Source organism: Anolis carolinensis, unplaced genomic scaffold (genome assembly GCF_035594765.1).
Source record: "Anolis carolinensis isolate JA03-04 unplaced genomic scaffold, rAnoCar3.1.pri scaffold_14, whole genome shotgun sequence".
Lineage (NCBI taxonomy): Eukaryota > Metazoa > Chordata > Lepidosauria > Squamata > Dactyloidae > Anolis > Anolis carolinensis.
In genome coordinates, this window is record NW_026943825.1 from 10,509,358 (window position 1) to 10,531,436 (window position 22,079).

At 37.5% G+C, this 22,079-nt stretch overlaps 1 protein-coding gene across 1 annotated transcript in view; it reads right to left on the reverse strand.

The window, feature by feature from the left end:
• The window catches only part of LOC100566259 (unconventional myosin-Ie), a 90,853-nt gene that overhangs the window by 40,089 nt on the left and 28,685 nt on the right, over positions 1-22,079 (reverse strand). The window contains exons 5-14 of the mRNA XM_062965156.1: positions 16,830-16,917; positions 16,661-16,750; positions 15,955-16,086; positions 15,702-15,836; positions 13,641-13,773; positions 12,583-12,779; positions 12,082-12,162; positions 7,188-7,274; positions 5,999-6,085; positions 332-499 (exon numbers count right to left, since the gene is read on the reverse strand). Of these exons, the coding sequence (XP_062821226.1) occupies positions 332-499; positions 5,999-6,085; positions 7,188-7,274; positions 12,082-12,162; positions 12,583-12,779; positions 13,641-13,773; positions 15,702-15,836; positions 15,955-16,086; positions 16,661-16,750; positions 16,830-16,917 (1,198 nt within the window). The remainder of the gene's footprint in view (positions 1-331; positions 500-5,998; positions 6,086-7,187; positions 7,275-12,081; positions 12,163-12,582; positions 12,780-13,640; positions 13,774-15,701; positions 15,837-15,954; positions 16,087-16,660; positions 16,751-16,829; positions 16,918-22,079) is intronic.

Sequence of the window (22,079 nt, forward strand, 5' to 3'; positions counted from 1 at the left end):
TTATCACTCATTTCTAAAACTACAAATAGACTTCTGAGGGTAAGAGCAGTTCAATGTGGAATATGCTCTCTTGGAGTCTCCTCTCTGAAGGTTTTTACGCAGAGGCTGGATGGTCATCTGTCGGAAGGGCTTTGACTGTGTCCTGGCACAATGGGGTTGGACTAATGACCTCTTGGGGGTCCCTTCCAGCCCTAGCTGTCTATAATTCAATGAGGAAGGATTTGATAGTGTCTACCCTGCCTGGAAGGATGGGGTTGGGCTAGATGACCTCTTGAGGGTCCCTTCCGGCTCGAGGATGCTAGGATTCCATGCGTGCCTATGGGACGCGCACCTTGCCGGCATAATGATGGATGACGAAGCCCTTGTTCCAGCTGTTGAAGTGCGGGTGGGTGCCCAGCGTGGACTGGAGCTTCTGCAGGAGTGTGTGGTCGGCCCCTTCGCCCTTGGCGTGCATCGTGGCGCATGTGTCATCCAAAATGCTCATCAGGCCTGGAGGGTTCTGCCAAACGCAAGCAAATCCATGAGCGCATCTACTGATAAGCCGAGTTTTTCAGCCCTTATTTATGAGCTGAAAAAGCCTCCCCCGGGACAAGGTCGGCAATGGAGCCTGCAGGCTATTGCTTGCAATAAGTGATCTATTTCTCTCTTCTCCTCCCTTATCAGTGTGTTTACTTTTGCAAAGCCTCCCTCGCTCTTAATCAAGGGAATGTTTTGAAAAGGGAAAGAAGCCCTTGCATGTCAGGAAGAAGAAATATATATATTCATTAAGAAACCATTTTCCCCTGAAATATTTTTTAAACTCTCCTACAGATATATTATATAGGCATTAACCCCTTGCAAGCTTTTGCAATCTCTATGTATCTTTATATGTGTATCTATCTATATGTATTAATTTTATATATGAATTTCCCCTCATATGTTTGCAGGTGTTTGCAAATCCTTTATAGATCCATGTACCTGTGTATCTGTAGCCATAAAGGTAAAGGTAAAGGTTTCCCCTGACGTTAAGTCCAGTCATGTCTGACTCTGGGGTTGGTGCTCATCTCCATTTCTAAGCTGAAGAGCCGGCGTTGTCCGTAGACACCTCCAAGGTCATGTGGCCACTGGCATGACTGCATGGAGCGCAGTTACCTTCCCACCAGAGCGGTACCTATCGATCTACTCACATTCGAACTGCTAGGTTGGCAGGAGCTGGAGTAACAGCGGCCACTCCCGCCGCTCCCGGGGTTTGAACCTGGGACCTTTCGGTCTGCAGCTCAGTGCTTTAATGCACTTTGTCATCAGGGCTCCTATCTGTAGCCATATATACACATTATTTTATATATGAATTTACCCTCATATGTTTGCAAGTCTCTGCATCTATATAAAGAGAGATGTCTGGATAGATATGAATATATTCTTACCTACCGATATATAGGGCTTGCAAATATTACAGGGGGGAAATGAACACACAAATATATGTGTTCCATGAGCTCACACACACACACACACACACATATATATATATATATACATATACATATATATATATATATATATATATATATATATATATATATATATATATATAGGGCTTGCAAATATTGTAGGGGAAATGCACACACACACACACAAAGGGATTTGCAAACGTTTCAGGGGGGAATGCATATGTGAAATCAGTATCTATAATGATAGATCTATATCTAGCTCTGCATTGTTTATATAAGCATTGAATGTTTGCCTGTTACTATGTTGGAAGCCAGCCTGAGTCCCCATGGGGAGATAGGGTGGCATCCAAATGAAGTTTATTATTATTATTATTATTATTAGAACAATATTATTCAAAAAATTCGGCAATAGTAGCGATTAATAATGGAGTGACTAAAGAAATTGAAGTGACAAGGGGAACAAGACAAGGGTGCCCTTTATCACCAATTTTGTTCACTATGGTGATTGAACTATTCGCAAATGTAATTAGGAAAGATTCAAATCTGGAGGGAGTAGGAACAAAGGCAAAACAAAATATGGTGGATAAAATGGATAGGAAAAAGATTATTTAGAAGGACAACAGATTTACAAATAAATTGGAATAAATCAGAAATGATGCTATTGAATTACACAAAAAAAGAAGAAAAGGATTTAATAGAACAGAGCAAGATGGGAATAAGAATTAAGAATAAATTAAAATATTTGAGAATAATTATAACCAAGGATTTAAAAGAAATGGAAGAGGAAAATATAATAGTGTTAAGGGATAAGGTTAAAAAGCAATTATTAGAATATGAAAATTTAAATTTATCATGGTTTGGGAAAATTGCATTAATAAAAATGAAAATACTTCCAAGGATAAATTTTATATTTAGAATGCTACCACTCCAAATTACGGAAAAAGAATTGAATAAATAGCAGCTAATGATAAATAATTATTGTAATGGTAATAAGACAAACAGGATAAACAAACAATGATGGTACAGACCGCAAAAGGAAGGGGGATTAGCACTCCCAAATATAAAACAATATTATGAAGCTAATAGATTAAGACTGGTTATTGAAGGAATGATAAACAAGGATGATATTGAATGGTTAAAAATTGATTCTGAAAAAGTAGAGGAAGAAATTCGGAATATATTTTTTAAGGATTTCACAAGAAAGAAAATTAGGGAAATTGGAAACCCAATGTTAAAGAATGTATTAGACATATGGATTAAATATAAGAAAAAGTTAAAGTCAAGAATAATTCCAGTTATAATGGAAAGGAAGTTCCCAAAAAATTAAAAAAATATATTGGGTAAAGTATTAAGGGAAAAAAACCTAGACAAAATAGGGAACTGGATGAAGAGGGGAATGAAGAAGGAAAAGATAAAGGAGGAATTTGGGGGAAATAAAATTGACATGGTTCCATAGTGTTCAGCTAGAGCAATGGTATAAGAATTGGGTAAAAAATAATAAAGAGGGGAAGGAACCTAACCAATTTGAACAAATAATACAAAATGGAAGGGATATAGATGATTATAAAAAAATGAAAGGTGTAATTGGTAGAATCTATAGAATATTGGGTGGAATAAAAGAAGGAGAGAGAAAAAAATACCACTCTTAAGGAATTATGGGAGGAGGAGTTAGAGATGAAAATAAATGAAATGGAATGGTCGCAATTGTGCAAACAAAGGCACTTGAAAAATTTATCAATAAGAGTTAAAGAAAATTATTATAAGATAATTTGGAAATGGTATTTAACGCCATTAAAATGTCAAATATTAATAAAAACCAACCAAAAAATTGCTGGAGAGGCTGTCAGGAAGTGGGAACATATATACATATGTGGTGGCATTGTAAATATGTAAGGAAATTTTGGTATAAAATATTTAAAGAGATAGAGGATATAATGAACATCAAATTGGAAAGAAACCCTGGTATTGCATTATTATCAATATAATAAAAAAGAAAAAGAAGCAATAACAAATTTATTGACAATAGCAAGACTGCTTATAGCAAGGAACTGGAGAAAAGTAATAGATGTACAGATTGAAGAATGATATAAGGAAGTATGGAAATTGGCAATAAATGATAAGCTAACATGCAAATTAAAAGTTAAAAGAAGGATATGGAAAAAAATGATTTTGAGGATGTATGGGGGAAATTTATTGAGAAAGGACTCCAAAAAAGAGATGGAGGGCTACCGCCTCAGGAAGAAATGAGATTTTGGTTGTACAATATATAAGAAGTGGCTCGGGGTGGGAGGGGGGGATACACAGTGGTGAAGAAATATAGATAGACAAATGTTAACATTGTAGTAGATATAAATCAACAGTAGATATAAAAGAATGATGCAAGTATTGTATGATAAATTAAATATCTGCTATGTGACAAAAGCAATTATTGTATGAAAAATTTTAAATTCAATAAAAACTATTTTTAAAAAAATTACTAGCTGTGTCCGGCCACACGTTGCTGTGGCAAAGTGGTTAAAATTGTTGTGGAATTTTTATTTGACGTTATTTGTATTTTTAAATTAATTTTATTATAACTTATCTTTTTTATTTATTATATTTTATTATTTTCTTGTATTATTTTTAGTTATTTTCTGTTATAGTATTTTATTGTATTAATTTTTCTAGTGTTTTTATTATTTTTATTGTATTATTTGTATTTATTTTATTTTTTATTCTTTTATTATTATTTGTGTTTTTATTTTATTTTATTATTTGTATGTATTATATTTTATTATTCGATTATGTTATTTTTATTTGTTTTTTATTGTATTATTTTATTTTGTTTTTATGTGTTTTTTTTAAAATTATTTTTGTTTTTCTTTATATTGAGTTGCTCTGAGTTCTGTGGTCTGCGTGGTCATGTTTCAAATGTATTCTCTCTCCCCTGATGTTTCGCCTGCATGTATGGCAGGCATCCTCAGAGGTTCTGAAATGTGTTGTAACGAAAGGAAGTGGGGTTGATATATCTGTGGAATGACCAGGGTGGAAGAAAGAACTGTTGTCTGCTTTAGGCAAGTGTGAATGTTGGAATTGGCACTGAGTAGCCTTGTAGCTTCAAAGCCTGGATGGTTCTTGCCTGCCTGGAATGAACAAAATGTGGCTCCCAGTATTTAAAAAATCTGTGAAATCAGGACAGTTAACTAAAGAACAGCACTGAGCAATCAGGGAATTCCAGACATGATGTATTGAGAGCCAGCTAACATCTCCCAACAAAGGATTCCTCTCCGAAGCAGGAAGCAGCCAGGCCTTGAAGGTGGAAGGGCATTCAACGGCAATCAAGGTGGGGAAGTGGAACATTCACAGTCGCCTCAGACAGATAAGAGTTGTCCCATCCTGGATATCATTGGTGAGATAAAAATAAATATCCCACTTGTCTGTTTTCAAACAGATCTCATAATCTCTGAGGATGCCTGGCATAGACATGGATGGCAATTTGGCAGCAGAGAGGGTCGTGAGGGAATGTGATGTTTAATCGGCTTTTCCTGAATCCCTTCTTATTATCCAACATATTCACTTATCCAATGTTATGCCAGGGTGATTATGTTGGATACTGTAGCTTCTACTGTATATATTATATTATCTGCTTAGAACTGGATTATATGAGGCTCCTTCTACACAGCTGAATAAAATGCACACTGAAGTGGATTATATGGCAGTGTGGACTCAAGATAATCCAGTTCAAAGCAGATAATATAAGATTATAAATGGGTTATATAGCTGTGTGGAAGGGGCTTGAGTCTACAAGGCCATATAATCCAGTTCAAACCAGATAATCTATATTTTATAGGCAGTGTGGAAGAGGCCTAAGTGAGGCCTAATTCTGCCTGTCCCTGGACTGAGTGGGTTGCTAGGAGACCAAGTGGGCGGAGCTTAGCCTTCTAACTGGCAGCAATTGGCTAAAAACAATTATTCCTCTCCCTCTAATTAGGACTTCATTTTTCTTTTATTTTTGTTGTCGGAACCTAGGGGCAAGGATGGTGGATTATGCTGCCAAATTTCTAGGTTCTGGGGCTTATATCTTTGTTTTTAGTGGGACGGGATTATTATTATTATTTATTATTATTATTATTATTATTATTATTATTAATATTAGGTTATTGTTGATACTATATTGTTTTTGTTGCCCCTACTTTTCCACTCATAGAGCTAGTTTATTGTTTTTCTTTGAAATACGGTAAATATTCAAAAACATTTAACTTACTGATGCCTCGATTAATGAAATTTTATTGGTATCTATTTTTATTTTGAAATTTACCCGTAGCTGCTACATTTCCCACCCTTGGCTTATACTCAAGTCAATAAGTTATCCCAGTTTTTTTGTGGCAAAATTAGGTGCCTCAGCTTATATTCGGGTCGGTTTATGCTTGAGTATATACGGTATCTACACTTGCCAAACAAATGCAGTTTAGGTGCCACTTTAGCCAGATCCGTGCTACAGAATCCCAGGATGTACAATAGCATCAAGGGGACCTAAGCCGCATTAACCCGACAGTGCAGACGCAACATGAGAGCACCGTCCTTTCGCTCACCACTTTGTTCTCGATGAGGTCGCAAACCACCTTGTTGTTAAAGTAGTCAATGGGGCTCCATCGGATGCCCTCCTGGACGTATTCTTCCTGGGGATGTAAGAAATAATATTAAAAATATTAATATTAATTAGTCATTGGCCTACAGAGAGTTGAATCTACGCTGATGATCGTGCCATCACTGCTCAAGCAGAGAGCTTTGAAATGGTTGAACAGAAGCTCTCTGAAGCTTTAGGTGGTCTTACTGCTTATTACTGGGAAAACAAGCTGCAATTCATATGGAGAGGTAAGAAATAATAATAATAATAATAATAATAATAATAATAATAATAATAATGTATTGACCTGCTGCAATTCATATGGAGAGGTAAGAAATAATAATCATAATAATAATAACAATAATAATAATAAGTCAGTGTCCTGCTTCAATCCATTGGTAGAGGTAAGAATTAATAATAATAACAACAATAATAATAATAATAATAATAATGCATTGACCTGCTTCAATTCATATGGAGAGGTAAGAAATAATAATAATAATAATAATAATAATAATAATAATAATAACAACAACAACAATAATGTATTGACCTTATTCAATTGATATGGAGAGGTAAGAAATAATATTATTAATAATAAGTCATTGGGTTGCCTCAATTCATTGATAGAGGTAAGATTAATCATCATCATCATCATCGACTTGCTTCAATTAATGGGGAGAGGTAAGAAACAACAACAACAACAACAACAACGTCATTGACCTGCTCCAATTCATATGGAGAGGTAGGAAATAATAATAATAATAATAATAATAATAATAATAATAATAATAATAATAATAATAATAATAATAATAGGTCATTGACCTGCTTCAATTCATGGGGAGAGGTAAGAAATAATATTAATAATATTATTAAGTCATTGACTTTCTTCAATTCATGGGGAGAATAAATCAACAACAACAATTCATTGACCTGCTTCAGTTCATGGGGAGAGGTAACAACAACAACAACAACAACAACAACAATTGTAAATTGTAAACAGGTTGTTCCGGAGCACATTTGAATGAATAGGCCCAATAGAGCTGCCATCAGAATACTTCTTTCTGTTTTAAAAGCATATGGCACTTATTAATAATAAATATGAAAATAATATTTATAATAATAATAAGTATGATAATGATAATAATTACCTGTTCAGCTTTCAGCGTCAGCTCGATGAAGATCTGCTGGAGCTTCTCGTTCACGAAGTTGATGCAGAATTGCTCGAAGCCGTTCTTCTAAAAGAGGTGGAGGGAGAAAGCACAACTGAAGGCAACGAACGCAGGGATGCAATCCTTCAAGACGTTTGATCCTGAATTAGAAATAATTACCTATATACTCAAAGATAAGCCGAGTTTTTCAGCCCTTTTTATGAGCTGAAAAAGCCTCCCCGGCTTATAATCGGGTCAAAATGAAGGCCAACAACAGAGTCTGGAGGCTGTTGCTTGCAATATTTTTTTTATTTAATTTTTTTAAAAAAAATTTTATTAAAGGTTAGTGATCACAGTGATTACAAGACAAACAAAATTTAATTGTTTGCAATATTTGATCTATTTATCTCTCATCTTACCCTCCCTTATCAGTGTTTTCTTTTCCAAAGCCTCCCTTGCTTTTAACCAAGGAAATGTTTTGAAAAAGGAAAGAAGTCCTTGCAAGTCAGGAAGAAGAATATATATACTGTATATACTCGAGTATAAGCCTAGTTTTTCAGCCCTTTTTTTAAGACTGAAAAAGCCCCCCTTGGCTTATACTCGGGTGAGGGTCCTGGTTGGCTTATATTTGGGTCAGCTTATACTCGAGAATATATGGTACATTTATTATTTTTCTCTATTATTATTGATATTATTACATTTATTATTTTTCTCTATTATTGTTGCTATTACAGTAGAGTCTCACTTATCCAACATAAACGGGCCGGCAGAACGTTGGATAAGCGAATATGCTGGATAATAAGGAGAGATTAAGAAAATAGGTTATGATTTTACAAATTAAGCACCAAAACATCATGTTATACAACAAATTTAACAGAAAAAGTAGTTCACTACACATTAATGCTATGTAGTAATTACTGTATTAACGAATTTAGCACCAAAATATCACAATGCTTTGAAAACATTGACTACAAAAATGCGTTGGATAATCCAGAACGTTGGATAAGTGAGACTCTACTGTATTACATTTATTTTACTCTATTTTTATTATTATTAATAATACATTTATTATTTCACTCTGATCTTATTATTATTATTGCATTTATTATTTTACTCTATTTATTTTTACATGTATTATTTTTTTGTATTTATTATTATTATTATTACATGTATTATTTTACTCTATTATTATTAAAAAGATACATAAGCACATTTACATTGAAGAAGATGAGAATCATGATTTGTTCAGAGTTGGATAGTCTTATCTTAAAATCAAATTTGGACTTTATTTTTCTAGGGTTTGATGTAAATATTCAAAAACATGTAACCTACTGATGCCTCAATTAATGTAATTTTATTGGTATCTGTTTTTATTTCTGAAAATTGCCACCATCGGCTTATACTGGAGTCAATGTTTTCCCAGGTTTTTTTGTGGTAAAATTAGGTGCCTCGGCTTATATTTTGGTCGGCTTATACTCAGTACATACGGTATATACCCATTAATCTTATAAAAGCATTTTCCCCTGAAATAATTATTAATCTCTGCTACGGATATATAGGCATTTCCCCCTGCAAGTCTTTGCAATCCCTATGTACCTTTATATTTCTATCTATCTATCTATCTATCTATCTATCTATCTATCTATCTATCTATCTATATACATTAATTTTATATATAAATTCCCTCCTCATATGTTTGCAAGTCTTTATCAATTCTATATACATATAGATATCTAGAGATTTCCATGTACCTGTATATCTGTATCTATGTGTACACATTATTTTATATTTGAATTTTCACCTCACGTGTTTGCAAGTCTTTGCAAATCCTATACAGATATAATTATCTATATATAGAGAGATGTCTAGACAGACATATATGAATATAGGGCTTGTAAATATTGCAGGGGAATGCACACACACACACACACAGATTTCTAGATAGATATAAACATAAATCTATAGGGCTTGCAATATTGCAGGAGGGAAATACACATATATAGAGAGGATTTGCAAACGTTTCAGGGGGAAATGCATATATGAAATTAGTTTATATAATTATAGATCTACATCTAGCTCTGCATTGGGGAGATAGGGCAGGGTACAAATAAGTTATTATTATTATTATTATTATTATTATTATTTTATTATGACACAGCAAACAAGATAGATATGCTGGATTTCAAATCACAAAATCACAAGTCGAACACTTCCCAAGTGTCTAGGACTGTGAGATGTATTTTCGTATGATGCGTGCAGATCCCAGCAGGGTGGCCTTTTGCAGTTGGCAGATCACGATTTTGTCAATGTCTGTTGTTTCCAAATGCCGGCTGAGATCTTTTGGAACTGCACCCAGTGTGCCCATCACCACCGGGACCACCTGCACTGGTTTCTGCCAGAGTCTTTGAAGTTCAGTCTTGAGGTCCTGATAGCAGCTGAGTTTTTCCTGTTGTTTTTCTTCAATGCGACTGTCACCTGGGATGGCAACATCAATGATCCAAACCTTTTTCCTTTTCACAACTGTGATGTCTGGTGTGTTGTGTTCCAGAACTTTGTCCGTCTGGATTCGGAAGTCCCACAGTAACTTTGCGTGCTCATTTCCTAATACTTTTGCAGGTTTGTGATCCCACCAGTTCTTTACTGCTGGGAGGTAGAACTTGAGGCCACATAGTTGTGCCTCTGTTTGTAGTCTGTCTGTGCGATTTTCTTGCAACAGCTGATCAATGGTTTCATCGGTTTCCTTGCACAGTCTGCATTTTGGGTCATCAGCTGATTTTTCGATCTTGGCCTTAATGGCCTTTGTCCTGATGTCTTGCTCCTGGGCTGCAAGGATCAGGCCTTCTGTCTCCTTCTTCAGGGTCCCATTCGTGAGCCAGAGCCAGGTCTTCTCCTTATCAGCTTTTCCTTCAATTTTGTCAAGGAACTTTCCATGCAATGTTTTGTTGTGCCAGCTGTCAGCTCTAGTTTGTAGTGCGGTTTTCTTGTACTGGTTTTTTGTCTGCTGTGCTTTGAGGAGTTTTTGATTTTGGACTTCAATCAAAGCAGGTTCTTCCCTTTGCTTTACATATTCTGCCAGGGCACGTTCTTCTTCTTTGACTGCTTGTTTGACTTGTAAGAGTCCTCTGCCCCCTGATCTTCGAGGCAGATATAGCAAGTCAACATCACTGCTGTTTTTTTCTTCAAGATAGTCTTGAATTCTATCAGCTATGATGCCAGTCAGTAGTTTAAACATAGTGGGCAGACACGTTATTGGCCTGTAGTTTCCTGGTGCTGCTCCTTTTGCTGGATCCTTTTGTATCAGGTATGTTCTTCCAGTTGTTAGCCATTCACTGATACTTCCTTTCTGCAGCATCTCATTGAATTGTTGGGCCATTTTTCCATGTAAACTAATCAGATGTTTGAGCCAAAATCCATGAAGTTGATCACTACTAGGCGATGTCCAGGTCTTGACTTTTGCACTCGTTTGCTGATCATTTCAGTTGTTATTTCCATCTGTTCCATTTTGTTCTGTGAGAATTTTCCTTCAAACTCCTTTATCCACCCAGCGTTTTTGTTGTAGTTCTTATTATTTTCCCAAAGCTCTTTCCAGAACTTTGTTGTTGCAGTTTTCTCTGGCTTTATGGTTATTGTGTCTGTTGTTTTGTTCAGACATCTTTGGTCTGATTGAAACAGTTGATTTTGTCTGCACTGGATGATTCTGGCTTCATATCTTTCCATTTTTCTGGCTGTTGCTGTAATTTGTTCTTTCACGATTTCCAAAGCTTCTTCAATTTTTCTGGTGTTCAGCCAGTACTTTCGGATCAGGTATTGCTTGATTTTGTCATTCTTCAGTTTCTTCTCTTTCATATTTTTCAGTTTACTTGCATCTGATCTGAGGTTTCTTGATTTTCAACTCTAGCCTGACCTTCCGCTTTGGTTTTCCAGTTGATTTTCTTTGGGGCTGCCTTGGTTGTAGGAGCCCAAGTTCTTCTGTTACTATCACTGCTGCACTGTAGGCATACTGGTTTGTTTGTTCAATTGATGTTATTTGGACAGTGGAGAGTGCTGCATTCACATCTTTCATGAGAGGCGCCAGGTGTCTCTTGGGCACTGTTTTTAGAGTTGGGAGCCGCTTTCTTATTGCATTTGCTGCAGCATGAGCCATGATCTTATCCTTGAGCTTATCCTTGTTGTCTTGCTGTCAAGGTTCCTGGTGGTTCAACAGGTGTTTCAAGTGCTGGTTCTTCAAATTCTTGCAAAAGCTCCACATTTTCTTCTGGTTCAATCTGTTCCACCATTCCAAGAGTTGCTGGAGTCTCTGCCGCTTCTGTGACTGTTCATTTGTATTTTGATTCCATAGCTTATTTGTCGATGGATGTCCAGAATCAGCATCATCTACTGCGGTCCTTTTTATCCTGGGCGACGACCGAGCCAGTATAGACTTTGTTTTGGTTTGATTCTCCATAATGCTAATGGGTTCGGTGCTCTTGGTTGTGCTCCTCAGCTGAGGCCTCTCTGGCTTGGTTGGACCTGCCGGTAGTTACACTTCCGCCAGCACAGCCCTCAGTCATCATTGGAGCATAGATATGCTGGATTTTGTTGTTGTTGTTATTATTATTATCATGATTATGATTATTATTTTATTGTTATACCATATTGTTTTTGTTGACCCTACTTTTCCACCTACAGAGCAAGTTTACTGTTTTTCTTTTAAATATAGTAAATATTAAAAAAATTAACCTCAATATAATTTCATTGGGATCTATTTTCATTTTGAAATTGACCCGTAGCTGCTGCATTTCCCACCCTCGGCTTATACTCAAGTCAATAAGTTTCCCCAGGTTTTTTGTGATAAAATTAGGTCCCGCGGCTTATATTCGGGTCGGCTTATACTCGAGTATATACGGTATTTTACCTGGAATATCTCAAAACCATAGATGTCCAAGACGCCGATGCTGTACTCCTGGTGCTGCTTCTGCATCGCTTTGTTCACAGACTAGAAATAGGGAGCAGAAAAAGGAGAAAAATGGATTAAGCAATGAAAATAAATACAAAAGAAGAGACCAAAATGCAGAGGAAGAGAGTGGTGCTTGTTTCCCCCTAGAATCATAGATTCCCAGCGTTGGAAGGGACCCCCTGAGGACAGCTAGCCCTGCACATTAAAGCTGGAGATTTGCATCTGGCCCTTTCATATAAGCAACCTCAGAAGCCATTCAGGCAGGAAGGCACTATCCAAGCCCTCCCGACAGATGGCCATCCAAGCTAATAAAAAGACATGTTGTAAATCGTAGAGAGTTGGAAGGGACCCCCAAGGCCATCCAGTCCAACCTCATTCTGCCAGGCGGGAAGACACCATCCAAGCCCTCCCGACAGATGGCCATCCAGCTACTCCTTAAAAACCTGGTTATGAACTCACGTCCACCAGGAAGTCGAAGAGCCGTGCATAGAGGGCCTTGGAGAGCGCGTCCCGGGTGAAGTTGGCCTGCTCCACGTTCAACGTCACGTCAATGACCTCTTGCCGGCCGCCCCACTTGCTGTCCATCTTGCGGCTGGTCAGCTTCTCCTTCAGCCGCTGCTGGTCAATGGCCAGGAGGTAGGACGGGAAAGCCAGGACTGGGCCCAGGAAGAAGAAAGAGGGCTGAGGATTCTTACAGCTTGATTTCCCCAAACAGTATTTCAGGGGTCCCCAGACCAAGGCCCGTGGGCCGGATGTGGCCCTCCAAGGTCACTGACCTGGCCCCTGTCCTACACTTTAGACTTAGGGTTGACCTAAGTCCACCTGGCCTTTGGAGGTCTCTTTGCTTACCTGTGGTCTTATGAGATCATCTAGATGGCTTTTGGAGGTCACTTTCTATACCTATGGTCTATGAGACTGTCTTTGAGGGTCCCTTTCCTTACCAAAGGTCTTATGAGACCATCTAGATGGTCTTTGGAGGTCCCTTTCCTTATCTATGGTCTCCTGATGGCCTTATGAGACCATCTAGATGGCTTTTGCAGGTCCCTTTCTTTACCGATGGTCTTATGAAACCATCTAGATGGTCATTGAGGGTCCTTTTCCTTATCTATGGTCTTCTGATGGCCTGATGAGATCATCTAATGGCCTTTCTTTACCGATGGTCTTATGAAACCATCTAGATGGTCTTTGGAGGTCTCTTTGCTTACCTATGGTCTTATGAAACCATCTAGATGACCTTTGAGGGTCCCTATCCTTACCTATGGTCTTATAAAAGCATCTAGAAGGTCTTTGAGGCTCCCTTTCCTTATCTATGGTCTTCTGATGGCCTCATGAGATCATCTAGATGGCCTTTGAAGGTCCCTTTCCTTACCGATGGTCTTATGAGATCGTCTAGATGGCTTCTGGAGGTCTCTTTGCTTACCTATGGTCTTATGAGACCATCTAGATGGTCTTTGAGGGTCCCTTTCCTTGTCTATAGTATTTATGAGCACACCCGCCAATCCGTTCTTTCGACTTACAATCCTCGCTCTCCACGACGGCATAGTTGCCGGATTCCCGAAAGGTGATGTTGCCCATATGGAGGATGCCGGCCACGATTTGGAGGACCAGGGCTTGCTCCTCTCCGGAGAGACCCACCACGTCCATGGCTGTCTGAATGATAGTGATAATAATAATATAGTAATAGCAATTGTAATAAATATGGCACTGATAATAGTATAAATATAATGATGACAATATAATAATAAGATTAATGACAATAAGAAATATAATAATATAGTAATATTTAATATGATAGTAATAATATAATAAATATAATGATGATAATATAGACATAATAATAAGATTAATGGCTATAATAATCTAAATTCACCTTGATTTGGGGGAGTTGTAGTTTGCCCTACAGCCAGAGAGCACACTCCACTCCACCCATGATGCATCCAGAGAAAACTTGCACAAAATAACACACTTTTAAGTATTGATAGAGTTTCTCGGGATTAACCTGGCATGATGTGAGTTGTAGTTCACCCACAACCTGATGCATTTCGTAAAATTAAAAAACTGACTTTTTCAAATAACCCAGGCAATGCCGGGTACCCAAGCCAGTGATAAAGACAGTACAGTAAAAATAAAAAATGATAAGAAATATAATACTTACATAATAATAAAAAATAATCTAATATGGTAATAATAAAAATTAAATTAATAATAAAAATAATGATAACAAATACAATAATATAGTATTAATAAATGATATTGATATAAATAAATAATGTAATAATAATACTAAGTATGATAAAATATAATAATAAAAACATAGTGATAACAACAATAACATCAATAAATTACTTTATACTATATATTACTATATACTATAGTAATAATAAATATAATAATAAATGATATTGATATAAATAAAGGATAATGTATAATAATAATACTAAGTATGATGATAAAATATAATAACATAGTGATAACAACAATAACATTAATATTAAAAATAATAACAAATATAATAATATAGTAATAATAAATAGAATGATACAGTAGAGTCTCACTTATCCAACATAAACGGGCCAGCAGTACGTTGCATAAGCGAATATGTTGGATAATAAGGAGAGATTAAGAAAAAGCCTATTAAACATCAAAATAGGTTATAATTTTACAAATTAAGCACCAAAACATCATGTTATACAACAAATTTGACAGAAAAAGTAGTTCATTACACATTAATGCTATGTAGTAATTACTGTATTTACTAATTTAGCACCAAAATATCATGATGTATTGAAAACATTGACTACAAAAATGTGTTGGATAATCCAGAACATTGGATAAGCAAATGATGGATAAGTGAGATTCTACTGTAAATGATATTGATATAAAAGATAATGTAATAATAATAATAATAATAATACTAAGTATGATGATAAAAATATAGTAACAACACAGTGATAACAACAATAACATTAATATTAAAAATAATGACAACAAATATAATACTATAGTAATAATAAATGTAATAATAAATGATATTGCTATAAATAAAGGATAATATAATAATAATACTAAGTATGATGATAAAATATATAAATATAAAAATAAAATAACTGTTCAATGCTAAGTTTCGTTGGCTTCGACTCGGTCTGGACTAAGGTTTATGTACAAGGTTTTGTGAATGAATGGCTCAAGTATTTTGTATTTTAAATCTGTATTTAATTGCTTATGTTTTATTCTTTTGTATTGTGTATTTGCATTGGATTCTGCCAGTTTTGTAAGCCGCCCTGGGTGAGAAGGGCAGGATAGAAATGATGGAAATAAATAATGGAAATAAATAAAAAAATATAATAACAATAACATAGTGATAGCAACAATAACATTAATATTAAAAATAATGATAACAAATATAATACTATAATAATAATATAATAATAAATGACAATGTAATAATAATAATAATAATAATTACTAAATATGATGATGATAAAAATATAATAGCAACAATTTTAATCAATGGATAATATCTGTAAATAAATAAATAAATATCCATGCCTGGAGCCAAACCCAGAGCGCCAACTTACCAGCGTCTCCTGAAACTCCTGACAGTCGTCGACGTCGTCCACTTTGTAGGCGGCCGACTGGTTGAGATAATAGTAATAATCCGGGGTCGTGACTCCCAGGTCTTCTCTCTGATCTGGACTGGCTCCTTCCAGAAGCTGGTTGGGGTTGTAACATTAGATCCAGTTGAAAGAGCGCGTACAAAAAGGCATGGGCATCCGTTATGTTTACAGCCACCTTGTTTGTCCTCCGTTGACCCTGGTGCCGTGTGCTCACCTGGTAGTAGATGTGGAAGTTCCTCTCCCCGGGATTCTGGCTCACGACCCGGGATTTCTCCAGCAGGAAGTTGGCGATCTTGCCTCCGTCGGGTTCCCCGCCTCGACTGAACTGGATCTCGAAGTATTTGCCCTGGAAACACACAGAGGAAGGGAAGGAACACTGAGTAAAACTGCCGGATTGTTGCCATTGAGGCTGCAATGTGCACAGAGGTGGAAGCTGTTTGTTTGTGTAATTGTGAAATTTCACTTATGGTTTAAAGCAAACTGATTGTGTGTGCCTGTAATGTAGCAAATAATCCAGTATTCCAGTAATGTAAGAGTTAATTGCATAGAGTAGAGATTTATTGCTAGAGAGAAACAGCGAGTGATTTCCAGATACCGGCCATTTATCAGGTCGGATGCTCAAATGCTATGCTCCGGCAAGACTATGTAAATAGTGTATATAACCTCAATAAAGGAAAGAGCCGCTGGTTCCTGCCGACAGCTGGGAAGTGTGCGTTTATTTCTGTGCGACTGAGCAGATAGCCAGATCGCCAAATACGGAAAGTGGATGTGTCTCAATTTAACCCTTTCTTGACAGAAGCAACACAAACAACTCTGTTGGAACTGGCAACAGAGCAAATGTGACCCCCAACAGTCTTGGGGTGCAGCTACATGCTGGCAGTGCGGATTGTGGGAGTTGTACTCCGACATGTAACACTCACAAATCGGCTGGAGTTGTTGTTGCGCACCGTCTTGGCGTTCCCAAAGGCCTCCAGGAGCGGGTTGGACTTCAGGATGATGTCCTTCACGTGCTGCAAAGGAAAGAGGTCTCTCTTGAGCCCCGAGAAAGGAAGTTCCCAAAGGGAAAAAGGGGTTTTTTCTAGGACTGACCTGGACTTTGGGGCCTCCGCCGGACACCCGGGAGACGTAGCCCATGATGTACTTGGCCGCCACCGTCTTCCCGGCTCCGCTCTCTCCACTGCAGAGGAAAAAGAGGAGAAGGATCAGCCGAAAGAATGCCTTTGTCTCTTCTCTCCAAGGGAACATCTACACGAGGCATGGGCCAACTTTGGCCCTCCAGGTGTTTTGAACCTGCATCTTCAAAGCCCGGCTGCTTCCTGCCTGGGGAATCCATTGTTGGAAGGTGTTAGCTGGCCCTGATGGTTTCCTGTCTGTAATTCCTCGTTTTTTGCACGTTGCTCTTTATTTACTGTCCTGAATTTTTTTTAAATATGAGTAGCCTGATAGTAGGAAGCAGCCAGGCTTTGAAACTGCAAGGCTATTCAAACCCCACATGCCTAGTCTCCAACAGACCTCACAACCTCTGAGGATGGCTGCCATAGATGCGGGTGAAACGTCAGGAGAGAATGCTTCTGGAATATAGCAGGCAGCTCGGAAAACTCACAGCAACCCAATATTCTTATTAGTAATATTATCTTGCTTATTATTATTATTATTATCATCATCATCATCATCATCATATTTCTTATTATTATTATTATTATTATTATTATATTTCTCTCCATTATTATGATTATTATTATCATCCTTCCCTCTGTCCTCCTCCTCCTACATATCCTTCCCTCCAATATTATTATCCTTCATCATCATCATCATCATCATTCCTCTATTATTATTATTATTATTATTATTATTATTATTATTATTATTTTATTATGACACAGCAAACAAGATAGATATGCTGGATTTCGTATCACAAAATCACAAGTCGAACACTTCTCAAGTGTCTAGGACTGTGTGATGTATTTTCGGATGATGCGTGCAGATCCCAATAGGGTGGCCTTTTGCAGTTGGCAGATCGTAATTTTGTCAATGTCTATTGTTTCCAAATGCCGGCTGAGATCTTTTGGCACGGCACCCAGTGTGCCCATCACCACTGGGACCACCTGCACTGGTTTCTGCCAGAGTCTTTGAAGTTCAATCTTGAGGTCCTGAGAGCGGCTGAGTTTTTCCTGTTGTTTTTAATCAATGCGACTGTCACCTGGGATGGCGACATCAATGATCCAAACCTTGTTCTTTTCCACAACTGTGATGTCTGGTGTGTTGTGTTCCAGAACTTTGTCAGTCTGGATTCGGAAGTCCCACAGTCTCTTTGCGTGCTCATTTTCCAATATTTCTGCAGGTTTGTGATCCCACCAGTTCTTTGCTGCTGGGAGGTGGTACTTGAGGCATAAGTTCCAAGGAATCATTTGGGCCACGTAGTTGTGCCTCTGTTTATAGTCTGTCTGTGCCATTTTCTCCTTTAAATAAATTTTTATTGAGTGTTGCAAACATAAAATAGTTAAAAATAAAAACCACCGTAGTGGATTTGGGGGGGGGGGGGGGAGGATTTGCACAATGCAGAAATAGAAAGAATAGGAGAAAGAGAGAAAAAACAAAACAAAAAACAAAAAAAGAGAAAAAAAGGACAAAGATAAGAAAAAGGGGGGGAAAGGGGGGGAAAGGGGTGAGGGGTTGGGAGTCTTTTCTTTCTTGACTTCCCTTCTTCTCTATAATGGTCTCTTATCAGATGATGTTTACATCTGTTGTTTTCCTTCTTTACTTTTATTATTCGATAGTTGCTTTGTCTCGGTCTGTTATTAGGCGTTATATCAGTATTTTAATTTTTTCGTTCTTCATCCAATCCTTTACCGGTGTCCAGTTTGTCATCGTCTTTGGTTTATTATGTGTTCTTGATAGTAGAAAGGTTAATTGGTCCATATTCATTATATCCCATATTTTCTCTATCCAATCCTCTTTATTTGGTATTGCTTTTTGTTTCCATAGTCTGGCAAGCACTATTCTGGCTGCGGTTGTTAGATAAGTAAATATTTTATCTTCGTTCTTTCCCCATTGCATGTTGGATATCCCCAATAGGAAGTATTCTGGAACTAAAGGAATTTTTATTTTTAGAATCTTCTGACACTTGTTATGTATCTCTCTCCAATAGGGTTTTATTTTTTCACAGGTCCACCACATATGTAGATAGGTACCATCTCTTTTCCCACACTTCCAGCATTTGATATTCTTATCTTTTGCAAATTTTGTAATTTTCTTCGGTGTCATATGCCATTGGTAAAACATCTTTAACCAATTTTCTTTTAGGTCGTAGGCGTATGTATAATTTAACTTTTTTCCCCAGATTATTTCCCATTCGTCTAGTGTAATTGTTCTTCCTATATCCCTTGCCCATTTTATCATACATTGTTTAATTGATACCTCTTCAGTACTCCATCCTAATAGAATTTTGTAGATACTTGCTATGGTCTTCTTTTGCTTAAGGAGCATTTCATCCCACAATGTTATTTTATCTTCAAATCCATTTGCCCTATCTTTGTTATAGTATTCTTTTAGTTGGTAATATTGGAGCCAAGTCATGTTTTCATACTTGTTTTTTAATTCCTCTAACGTTTTCAACCTTAGTTCATTTCCTTCTCTCTTCAGTATTTCCCTATACGTGGGCCATTTAATCCAACCAAGCTCTCTTCTTTGGTGTGTCTCCAGGGGGGAGACCCAGAGTGGGGTTTTCCTATAAAGTCTTTGTTTATATCTATCCCATATTTTTAATAATGCCGACCGGATAAAGTGGTTGCCGAAATTTTTTTTCCACTGTTTTCCTATTGTACCAGAGGTACACGTGCCAGCCGGCCCTCAAATCATGACCTTCCAGGGTTAGTATTTTCTTATTACTTAAATTTATCCAATCCCTTACCCAGTCTAATCCACAGGCGTCGAAATAAAGGGCTAAATTTGGTAGACCAAACCCCCTTTTTTCTTTCATCTGTCATATTTGTAAAATTAATTCTTGGTTTTTTGTTGTTCCATACAAATTTAGATATATCCTTATTCCAATCTTTAAATAGTTTCTGATTTCTAATGATTGGCAAGTTTTGGAAAAGATACATCATTTTTGGTAAGATGTTGGATTTTATTACTGATATTCTGCCCAAGATAGATAGTTTTAGTGATGACCAATTTTTTAAATTCATTTTGACTTCCTTCCATTTGTTAATATAATTATTTTGGAGCAGTTGTGAATTTTTAGCTGTCTGTGCCATTTTCTTACTGCAGCTGAGGGTATGATCAATGGTTTCGTCAGCTTCCTTGCACAGTCTGCATTTTGGGTCATCAGCTGATTTTTCGATCTTGGCCTGAATTGCCTTTGTCCTGATGGCTTGCTCCGGGGCTGCAAGGATCGGGCCTTCTGTCTCCTTCTTCAGGGTCCCATTCGTGAGCCAGAGCCAGGTCTTCTCCTTATCAGCTTTTCCTTCAATTTTGTCAAGGAACTTTCCATCAATGTTTTGTTGTGCCAGCTGTCAGCTCTATTTTGTAGTGCGGTTTTCTTGTACTGGTCTTTTGTCTGCTGTGCTTTGAGGAGTTTCTGATTTTTGACTTCAATCAAAGCAGGTTCTTCACTTTGCTTTCCATCTTCTGCCAGGGCATGTTCTTCTTCTTTGACTGCTTGTTTGACTTGCAAGAGTCCTCTGCCCCCTGATCTTCTAGGCAGATATAGTCGGTCAACATCACTGTGAGGGTGCAGTGAGTGATGAATGGTCATGAGTTTTCTTGTTTTTCTGTCCAAATTTCCAGTTCCATCTGTGTCCAGTTTATGATGCCAGCAGTATATCTTATGACAGGTATGGCCCAGGTGTTTATGGCCTTGATGGTGTTGCCTCCATTGAGCTTGCTTTTGAGAATTTTTCTGACCCTTTGTGTGTATTCTTTACTGACCACAATCTTCACATGTTCATGCTTGATGTTGTCCAGCTGTAATAATGCCCAGATATTTATAGGCCTCTGGCTGGTGACACTTTATTGTTTGGCCATTAGGCATATTTATGCCCTCACTTTCCATGATTTTTCCCTTCTTCAATGCCACTGTCGAACATTTGTCCAAGCCAAACTCCATGCTGATATCAGTGCTAAAAATTCGGACAGTGTTGGTCAGAGACTGGATTTCAGTTTCCGTTTTTCCATACAGCTTCAGGTCATCCATGTATATCAGATGCGAAATTTTGTGAGAATTCTTAGATGTTTGATAGCCGAGATTTGTTTTTTGTAAGATTGTTGACAGAGGGATCATGGCAATAATGAAAAGCAGAGGGGACAATGAGTCTCCCTGGAAAATTTCAGAACTTCGTTGTTGCAGTTTTCTCTGGCTTTATGGTTACTGTGTCTGTTGTTTGGTTCAGGCTCTGGTAGAACCGTCTTTGGTCTGATTGAAACAGTTGATTTTGCCTGTACTGGATGATTCTGGCTTCATATCTTTCTATTTTTCTGGCTGTTGCTGTAATTTGTTCTTTCACAATTTCCAAAGGTTCTTCAATTTTTCTGGTGTTCAGCCAGTACTTTCGGATCAGGTATTGCTTGATTTTGTCATTCTTCAGTTTCTTCTCTTTCATATTTTTCAGGTTACTTGCATCTGATCTGAGTTTCTTGATTTTCAACTCTAGCCTGACCTTCCGCTTTGGTTTTCCAGTTGATTTTCTTTGGGGCTGCCTTGGTTGTAGGAGCCCAGGTTCTTCTGTTACTATCACTGCTGCACTGTAGGCATACTGGTTTGTTTGTTCAATTGATGTTATTTGGACAGTGGAGAGTGCTGCATTCACATCTTTCATGAGAGGCGCCAGGTGTCTCTTGGGCACTGTTTTTAGAGTTGGGAGCCGCTTTCTTATTGCATTTGCTGCAGCATGAGCCATGATCTTATCCTTGAGCTTATCCTTGTTGTCTTGCTGTCAAGGTTCCTGGTGGTTCAACAGGTGTTTCAAGTGCTGGTTCTTCAAATTCTTGCAAAAGCTCCACATTTTCTTCTGGTTCAATCTGTTCCACCATTCCAAGAGTTGCTGGAGTCTCTGCCGCTTCTGTGACTGTTCATTTGTATTGTGATGCATCCCTTTTTGGTAGCCACGGCTTTGAGGTTCAGATTAGTAGTAGCATTTCATAATTGTGCAGTTTTCTGGCATTGTATATTTCTGCCGCTTCTGTGACTGTTCATTTGTATTTTGATTCCGTAGCTCACTTGTCGATGGATGTCCAGAATCAGCATCATCCACCGCGGTCCTTTTTATCCTGGGCGACGACCGAGCCAGTATAGACTTTGTTTTGGTTTGATTCTCCATAATGCTAATGGGTTCGGTGCTC